The 10,239-nt window shown below is 33.6% G+C and overlaps 1 protein-coding gene across 1 annotated transcript; it reads right to left on the minus strand.

Annotated features, from left to right (window-relative positions):
* Window positions 1–326: 326 nt before the first annotated feature.
* Window positions 327–2,904, minus strand: LOC136234110 (protein NDR1-like). Its single transcript, XM_066023876.1, has 2 exons — window positions 2,741–2,904; window positions 327–965 (listed from the first exon to the last, which is right to left on the minus strand). The coding sequence occupies exons 1-2, from the start codon at window positions 2,879–2,881 to the stop codon at window positions 519–521; spliced, it is 588 nt and encodes a 195-aa protein (XP_065879948.1). The 5' UTR covers window positions 2,882–2,904; the 3' UTR covers window positions 327–518.
* Window positions 2,905–10,239: the final 7,335 nt, after the last annotated feature.

The raw sequence follows: 10,239 nt of genomic DNA on the forward strand, positions 1-10,239 counted from the left end.
TTTTTCCAGGCGGTTTGACAGAAAGTGAAAGCACATAGTTTTTGTTTGGAAGTTAAATTCAGAACTCGAATCTAAATGTTTTAGGCAAAAAAAGATCACCGATAAAATAAAATGTATGTTGGGTTGGGTTGGGCTGGGTTGGGTATGTGACATGGAAAATTTGTCTAGCGTGTCATCCACGTATCCAGTGACTGTTTGTTAGAATCTAGTTAATAGAATTACAAGAGAAATCAAATGCAAAGTTGAATGAGTTTCATCTTAAAAAATAAAGTTTTATAACATTAGTGTTCCGTTATTAATACTTAGAATACCGTATTAACCCCTAATTTACCCCAAAAATTCCCTTTATTTTTTTTAATAGATTCCCTTTAACTTTTAATAGCGCTACCAATTTTTTTTTCAATATCAAAACACAGATACATTTTTTAAAAGAATAAAAAAATTCACAGTCTTCAAAATATCAAAACCCGACACTGCAATTATTATTTTTGAATTTTTCTATAAAAAAATAACGTTGCTTAAAGAAACTTATTAGCCCGTAATTTCCATTTCTTCGAAGGGTTACGAAGCTGAATATGTTTCTTCTTACCTAATATTTTCCCATCAGAACCAACTGGAATTTCAGCTTCCAACTTAACTTCATGATGCTTACTCTTCACACCCCAAGTCTTATACTTAATTTTCGTCGCTAAATCTACCTTCAAATCCGCCTTTCCTTTCGATATTCCGTCGCTAATAGCTCGTCCTACCTTCTTATCATTAGCATCAACATGGTTAGACTTCTGAATTTTGTCACCCTTACCTTGTTCAAAAGCAGGGATTTTGTTATTTCCTATTAAATCCTGCCCAAAATAGAATACCAACAAAATTTCGTCGTAATAAACGGTTGAATCCTTGCTTGGATTGCTGATTTCGAGTGTGTAACTGATCGTTCCATCTTGATTATCGGTTCCTGCAGAAGAATTCTGGTTCCGTACAGATGGTGTTAGAAATTTGATCGTTGTTGATTATAATAAATTTGATATGCGAAACAGAAAATTAAGCATGTAATCACCAAATATTGTTCGGCTATTTGGTTTAAGACTTTGATATTTCCATGATATGGCGGCTTTAATATTTCATAGATGTTGGTGAATTATATTACTATTATTTTTTACTTGTTTCAGTATTTTTAATTATATTATTATTGAAATGTTGTTTTTAGCATATTTTTAAATATATATGTTACAAATATACATATTTTCTGTATTAAATTATTTTTGAATAGTATGATACTTATATTAATTGCATTTCTATAATAATCTGTTTATTAACAAATAAGAAAATGCAAAAAAAAAATAAAATAAAAATTTGATTAATCTTGAGTCTAGTGTGTTTTACAACCTTTTGTGTAACTAATTAACATATATTTCTTTTTATTAAATTATTTATATAAAATTTTAGATACTAAAATATAAACTGTATGACCTAAAAAAATCCACCCTAAGTAGACTCTAAAATATAGGCTTAATATGCACCCAACCCCCTAAATTTGTAACTTTTTTTCACCTGGTCCCCTCAACTTAGGGGACAACCTCTCAACCCCCACAACTCTCCAAAAACATCACATACAGCCCCTTACACCCCTATGTTCGGTCAAAATATTGACCCGTGTAGAAAACGTGCTTGACTGTTGACCACACCAATGCCACGTGTCACTTTTTTATTAAATTTTTCCAAGTGATATCACCTCGACGACCACTACCGCCAACCTCAGCACCTCGATAAGGCTGCAACGACAAACGGCGACAACACCTCGCATACAATAATCACTTGGAAAAATTTAATTAAAAAAATGACACGTGGCATTGGTGTGGTCAACAGTCAAGCGCGTTTTCGATACGGGTCAATATTTTAACCGAACATAGAGGTGTAGGGGCTGTATGTGATGTTTTTGGAAAGTTGAGGGGGTTGAGAGGTTGTCCCCTAAGTTGAGGGGGCCATGTGAAAAAAAGTTACAAGTTTAAGGTGTTGGGTGTCTATTAAGCCTAAAATATATACATGGTACCGACACACAAATAGCATGGAAGATCGGGATAAGATTAAATGCATCATTGATTATTGAACTTTCATGATTATCTTAAAATAGCCACTCAACTTGAATTTGTCTTAATAAAATCATTCAACTTTGAATTTTATTTCAATAAAGTCATTTTGACGACTTCAAGAGCAAAAAAAACACCGGAAAAATGACGTAGCTGCCACATCAGCAGTAGTCAACTTTCACTGCTGCTGATCGGAACGACATATAGTTGCCTCCTAGATGACATGTGGCTACCACATGTCAATGATTTTTATTAAAAAATGTTGATATATTCAATTGCTTGGCTTTTTACCGCGTATGTGGCACCCACGTGTCCACTTGCTAGCAAGTTGATTTGAGTGTGGTTGACGTGAAAATAGAGTCCACACGTCATACTTCCAATGTCTTTTTGCTTTTTGTAACACCATGGTCCAATACCATGTAGATATTGTCCGTTTTGATCCAAATCCAATACCTTGGACCTCAAAGCTTTAAAACTTATTAAGACAAAATTTAGAGTTGAATGATTTTATTGAGATAAATTGAAGTTGTGTAACCATTTTAAAACAATCATGAAAATTTAGTGAGCCATAGTGCATTTAACCCACCGGGGATATAGTAAAATTTATCTTTTGTTCTAGTTAAAGAAAACCAAATTAAAAAAGATATTAGACATACCTTAGAAGATGGAAGAGTGAGTTCAACAATGGTGAATGTAGGATTTTTAGGCGTTAAAGTTAGCCATAAACCCAAGGCAAGTATGGCTAAGAGTACTATAAGTTGAAGAATCCATAAATAGAAACTTCCAGCCTTACACATTGTTATATCTTTGTCTATATGTTTTTATTGTTTTCTTTATTTTAGGCATAGTTACAATGTTTTTCGGACAAGGATTGCTGCTTTAAGTGTGAACAACGCAAAGAATCTTTGAGCTTTCTCCTCAAGATTCAGACAATTTGAGATATATACTTTTCTTCATTGGGTGGACAAAAGTAATTCCATATTAAAAAGAGGGAACAAGGTGTAAAGATACTCCGAAAATTGACAGTTAGGAACAATTCTGATCCCAACGTTTAAAATGAAGCAATTTTACCCTTAATGTTAACAGTCAAGAACAATTTTATTTCTAATTGACAAGTTTGGTCAATTCCAAACATCGTTATAAAACATAAATATTTTGTTCTTTATTTTACACCAATTGCATATCAGTTGGTTCTAAGAAAAAAAAACTTCATAATTTTTGTAACTTAATAATAGAATTGAAGATTCATATTTTTAAATTCGCTGAAATATTTTGTTTTTTATTTCAAATTCGTATAAGATATAGTATATTTTTTTTAATTTTTTTCACGTCTATTATTCATATGCTTTTGATCTGTTACCAATGAGTGATAAAATGATTCATATGTGAAGTGTAGATGACGATACTCATGAATGTGAAAACAATTTGATGAATTATTTCTCAAATTGACCAAACTTTCCAATGTCAGGGGTAAATTTTCCTTATACTGCCGATGTTAGGGTAAAATTGCATAATTGTAGATTTCAAGAGTAAACTTGCTATTGCCTATCAACGTTGAATGTATTTTTGCACATTCTCCCTTAAAAAAAAGGAGTTGGACTGGAACTATTCATGGGTCGGGCTCAACCTGAGTCTAATAGAGCTTAACAGTTACCTACTTTCTCCAATCTCAATTCAATCTGTAGTATATTTACAGTGAGCCGGGCTGCAATGAACTAGACTAGAGGAAACTAATTTGCAAACCGAACAAGGTTAATTTTACTTATACCTAATAAAAGAAATTAAACGACCTGATTTGACAGTTATTCAACTGCACCACATCGGATCTTACAAATAAGTTTATCGACAAAACCAAAGTAGTTTTGCATATTTTGGCAGGATATTTATATAATAAACATTTTAAGCAATTTTTTGTGGTTAACTTGTATTTGAAATAAATATTGCATTTTGGTAAGTTGTTTTGTAAATCTATTAGTAACAGAATAAATATTTTAGACATAATTTATGTTTAAAATATCCCATATGACAACTAAACAACGAGTCAAACAACAGTAAACTTGTCTGACTTTCTATTAGGTAGGAGTAAAAATCAATCTTGTTTGAAAACGTTAGGAGTAAAATTACACTTCGTAGGTTAGGCGTAAATATGCACTTTTCAAAAAACGAGAGAAAAAATTTGCTCCTTATCCCAAAAAATCACCAAAATTTTATTATGTAATATATCTAAGAACATAAACAACATGTATCCTCATTGAGATAATTCTGATCAGAAATTAATTACAGTTAAGGCTTTTCACCCCTTACTGGAGATATATTTACTAGGAACCAAATCTAATATCTCTTTTTACAAACTCAATCTGCATTACCAACCGAGCATCTGAAAAGTAGCTATTTTTAAATTTCTCCTTTTTTGTTTCTCAACTTTATCCTCAAGTTTTCCATCTTCCTTCCATCTAATAAAGCAACATTCACAAATGTCTCCATTTCTATCAAATGATTTTTGGTGACAATTCTAAATATTCTATACTTGAATTTCACCCAACTCATTAAACTTATTCTAATCTTCATATCAAAACTTCCCCAAACTTTGCCTACATTTACAGGCACATCCAGTGTAATATTCCCTTTATAACCCAAATAGAATCCTCGACGCAACGTTTGGTCGCCAATAATTGAATCATTTTGCCGCAACATTACATGGATATCGTCGCCAAAAATGGACATCCCTTCGTTAGGATTAGAGATTTCTAGTTGAAGGACTAGAGAAGAATTTGTATCCGAAGGCGGCGGCATGGAGGCACGAAGGTGCTGACGTAACTCCTGTTGTCGAGAATAACCCCTCAGAGGGATGGTTCTGCCCCGTGGGTCATCATTTGTAGAGATACTATTTAGATCCCCACCAAATGAAGGAGTGGGTGTCCGCGGTGGGCACCTTATATTTTTTGACCTAGTCAAGGTCAAAACGTCGTTTTGGCCTTGACTGGGGCAAAATATTTCAATGTTACGCGGGGGAGCCTTTTTGCCTCCGAAAGAAATGTGATTCGTTTCGTATGTTTCTTTCTCTACCCTCCACCGGTCCGTCTCTATTGTCGGATCGGGGACCACCGATTCAGTTGTTGGTGCATCAGGCTGTGGAAGTAGAAGATGGATACTTGTGATTGTGTAACGGGGACTCCGAGGAATTGAACATATCCATATAAAATAGGAGATGGAGCTCCATAGAATGAGAACTTGAAAAATGAAGAAACAAAATGAAAATGTTGCTCTAGCACTTTGGATGTGGGAAGCCATTAATCTAGGTTGTGGGAAGTGATTTTAGTGAGTATTATTATATAGAGGAATATTATATTATGATGTACTTTTTGTAAAGTATTAAAAAAACATCTTTACTACTTGGAAAGATGACAAATACAATCAGCAGATTATGATGGATTACTTTTTAATAAAGCATATGTGGGAATGCATATATATTTTTTATTTATTGTAAAAGAGACTTTATGTTTTGTTCTCAAATCAATTGAATTAAAAGATTAACATTTGTGTTGCCTCCTATCTTATCGGCTGATGGTAACGGATACCTGACACTACTCAATTTTAATAGGACTACTTGTACCCTGTATAATAAAAGGGTATGAAATCAAAACCATTACCCTAACGGGTAATGGGCCGGGTGTGGAAATACCCTAGAGTACCTGGTACCAGATACCCATTACCCGTTACTGAAAAATATTATTGTTTTTTAGATGTAAGATATTAGATTTGAATACCAACCATTTTTTTGGCCAAGTTCAGAGAGCTCCCGATGTTTAAACCTTTCAAAATTAAGTACCCGTTTGTTTCCATTTTTCGGAACTGCTTTTTTGCTTTCAATACTAAATAGTAGATCGAAAGTGTTTGGTAAAATTCCAAAACAACTACTTTTTACAGAAAAAACACATAATATTTATTGTCTATCATCAACAGCAAATAGGAATAGCTGAAACAAATATGCCCTAATTATTATAGGCTTAATAATGAACTTATCTAAAAAATTTGATTCTTTCCTTGAACTTTTATGTTGTTCTGATAGCCCTCTCAACTTGCCTAGAACGTACTCAATTGATTCCAAATTTATTCAAAAAACTTGATGGAACCTTTAAACTTTTAAGTTATTCAAATAGTCCTCTAAACTTTTTGAAGAACATGAATCATTTCTAGAAAAAATAGTATTTTGGTGTGTTTTTTTTAAGTAAGTCGATTTTCTTCATCATTCTGTATTTATTTATACTTTGTAATGATATACGTATCTTGGAAAAAGAATTTGGAATATTAATGCATTAGGGTTAGAAACAACGTAAAACAATAAAAAAGAATAAAATTGAAAAATAAGACAAACAATTTTGTCTAATCGAGAAATCAATAGTCAAAATTATATATAATAGATTTATTTATTTTTCAAAAAATTAAAGGCAACAATTGTCTACTTTCCTTGCATGTGGTTTGACTATCGCCTCTAAAATAGTAGGGACGTCTTGGACTAAAATGTCATATAGCGAATACATGATTGCTCTATTGCTGGGACCAATTTTATAAGTGCGTGTGTAAAAAAATTATTTTCTAAATCAAACTTGTTCAATTTTTTTTATAATATATACATGTTATCGTCTAAGAAGTTTAGAATCAATTTTTGTGTATAAATGCAAAACTACTTAAAATTAAGCTAGATTTGCACTACAAAAGTAAGATTAGATCGTTTTGAACAAATTTAGAGAAATTTATCGCCTATCATGTATTCATCAGATTGAATTTTGTAATACAAATTCAATGAGTTAATTAACCACACCAAACCTTAATTTCTTGGAAACAATGGTCCGAAATAGTTCATACGACCAAGGAGACCAAAAACCATACATGGTAGTAGGGTGATTCCGATAGCCCCCGACCTGGCCCCCTTGTCTCCGCCCCTGCTTACGAAGCAACTATTTTAAAATTTCTCCTTTTTCTCAAGCTTTATTCTCAAGTTTTTCATCTTCCTTCCACCTAAACCAACATTCACATATGCCTCCATTTCTATCAAATGATTTTTTGTGACAAATCTGAATATTCTATACTTGAATTTCACCCAACTCATTATACTTATTCTGATCTTCACATCATTTCTTCCCCAAACTTTCCCTACATTTACAGGGACATCCAGTGTAATATTCCCTTTATAACCCAGATAGAATCCTCGAAACGACCTGTCGCCAATAATCGAATCATTTCGTCGCAAAACCGTATGAATTTCGTCGTTAAAAACGGAAATCCCTTTGTTGGGATTGAAAATTTCTAGTTGGATGATTAGAGAAACATTTGATGCTGCTGAATGATTTCTTGGAAGAAGAAGATGTGTACTTGTGATTGTGTAATGAGGAGTCCGAGGAATTGAACATATCCATATGAAATATGAGATTGAGCTCCATAGAATTAGAACTTGAAAAATGAAGCAACAGAATGAAAAGGTTTCTCTGGAAGTTTCGATGTGGGAACTTGAAGCCATTGATCTAGGTTGTGGGAAGTGATTTTAATGAGTATGATAATAGGAATTATATAGAGGAATATCATATCTTTTTACTACTTGGAAAGATGATAAATACAATCAGCAGATTATGATGGAATGCTTTTTAACAAAGTGTATGTGGAAATGGATGTTTTTTTAATTGGGAAAGAGGTTTTGTGTTTTTTTTATTGGGATCGATTGAGCTAAAAACTTAAGCGAATAGGTGAAATTCAAGGAGCGGTCTTAAGGGATGACGCTATGTAACGACCCGGTCCGGAGTGGGTAGCGCTGGGGTAGAAGGTCTGAGTAAGGAGCGACCCTAAGGGATGACGATGGGGTAGGAATGAACTGAATCTCACATCGGAAATGGAGAGAGAGTGACTGAGACATATTAGTAAGACATATTAGAAATGGAGAGACAGTGATCGGGCCTTATTAGTAAGGTGAGAATTTAATACATGCAAATGCGTTTTAGAACCTTAAGGACTACGGTGTTGGATATGGGTCAAAACGGATCAGATCTACATGGTATTGAGCCAAACTGTTACATCTTATTTCTCGTACCATAGCAGGCCAATGACGCTTGGACTGATTGACAGATCTAGGATTCACCGACATGAGTTCTTTAGAGTGCTCTGTGATGATCGAGCTGTTGATGCTCAATATTTTCTTTGGATGCTTTTGGAGGAAAAATAAAAAAACTCCATATATAGCTTTTTTCCTGGAGTTTTTCGGCGATAAATGAGTGCTCAAGCTCATCTGGACCACCGTTGAATAAGTCGTTACCAATATGTATTTATAGGTAGTAATTCATTGACATATTTTAGCGCTCCAATGTCTATAAGTGCTTTAAGCTAAAATATTAAATTTGCATATAGTGGAATTTTCTGGCAACTAGTGGGTACTCTAACCCCTTCTCGACAACCCTAGATCTAGGATTATAAATGAGCCGAGCTGCTCATGAGCAATTCAATGTCTGGCTTAATAAAAGTTCGACTGTGTTCAACTCGATTTACAAATAAGTCGAGGTTGAGCACAATTTTGAGGCTTAATTTGTAAATGAGTCGAGTTTGAGTATGACGAAACTTGGTTCAAAAGATCACGAGCATGCTAAATTATAAGTTTGTGAGCAAGCCTGATTATAATATTCATGGAAAGTCTCGCGAAGAAGCTCGGTTCGATTATTTTTTAATAACAGTATTTTTACAAATGGGGAAATGTAAAAACTATGTAATTTTTTTATAAAACTTTAGTTTTACAGATTTCAAAACTACGTAGCTTATGAACATAAATTATTCATAAGCAAAGTTCATAAACAAAATTAACAACTCACAATCTAAATATATTTTTTTTAATGAACCGAGCTCGAATAATATACCAAATTAATTAATACTTCATTCTTAAGTATACAAATGTTTTTCAGTATATATTTATAGTGTGTAGTGTGAAACCTTTGTAATGTGTTGCTATCTATAAAGCTTTTTGTTATCTTTTTTCTTTTTTCTTTCTTTTTCATGTATATTCAATTCCAAAGTTTTCTGGTCCGCATATTATAACTTTTGTTTGGTTAATGTTTGTTTTTTAAGAGTTTACATTAATTATTCTATTTCAAATTAGAAATTAAGATTATTCTACTATTACTTAGAACACTTATAACTTAACGAAGCTAGCCCACGGCGCGGGGCTCCGGCCCTCCCAACTGCGGACTTCATTCCTGAGTAGCAATGGTTTTGGTTCTTGACAGTCCATATTAATTTTGGTTTTCAGTAGACATGTTCATGGATCAATCAAATGGTTATTAGATGAAAAACAATCCTATCCAATTAGGGATACCTGTTTATCTTGAATGGGGGCACGGTCAGTTGGAAGAGTTCCAAGCAGGGAAGCGTAGCTTTCTCTACGACCGAGTCAGAGTATATCGCTGCTGCGGAAGCAGCAAAGGAAGCGGTTTGGATTAGAAAGTTCATTACAGAACTTGGTGTGGTGCCTGACATTGTAAATCCCATTACACTGTACTGTGATAACAATGGAGCCATTGCGCAAGCAAAGGAACCACGGTCTCATAATGCATCCAAGCATTACCTGAAGCGATACCACATTATAAGAGACATTGTGGCAAGAGGAGATGTGAGAATAGAAAGAGTACCTACAGAGGACAACGTTGCAGATCCGTTGACAAAGCCCTTAACCCAGAAAGTACATGATCGTCATCTTAGTTCTACTGGGATAAGTTGTAGAAACAATTGGCTTTAGTCCAAGTGGGAGTATGTTGGGGTTTAGTGTCCTATAGACAATTGTTCTAGGATAAACTCAATATAAATGAAGTGTTCTTTATATCATTTGTTTTAATGAGATATGGTTTCATAACTGTATAAAGACAATCCCTTTTAAGAACTAAATAAAGTCTAATAAAAGGAAATCCATAAGTTTGTTTAAAGTGATTATAAAGTGTTCATACAAGCATGAAGTGAGACGAAACTTTATAATAAACTAATAAACTTAAAACCACCCCAAGTCAAGTAATATGTTTAGGATTGACATATCACTGTTTAGACTTGCATGTAACAATGTCTTCTGTCCCGACAGAAAGCTGATCTCACAAGCTTCATATATACAGATATCTGGACAGTTACGTGG

Source organism: Euphorbia lathyris, chromosome 6 (assembly GCF_963576675.1).
Source record: "Euphorbia lathyris chromosome 6, ddEupLath1.1, whole genome shotgun sequence".
NCBI lineage: Eukaryota > Viridiplantae > Streptophyta > Magnoliopsida > Malpighiales > Euphorbiaceae > Euphorbia > Euphorbia lathyris.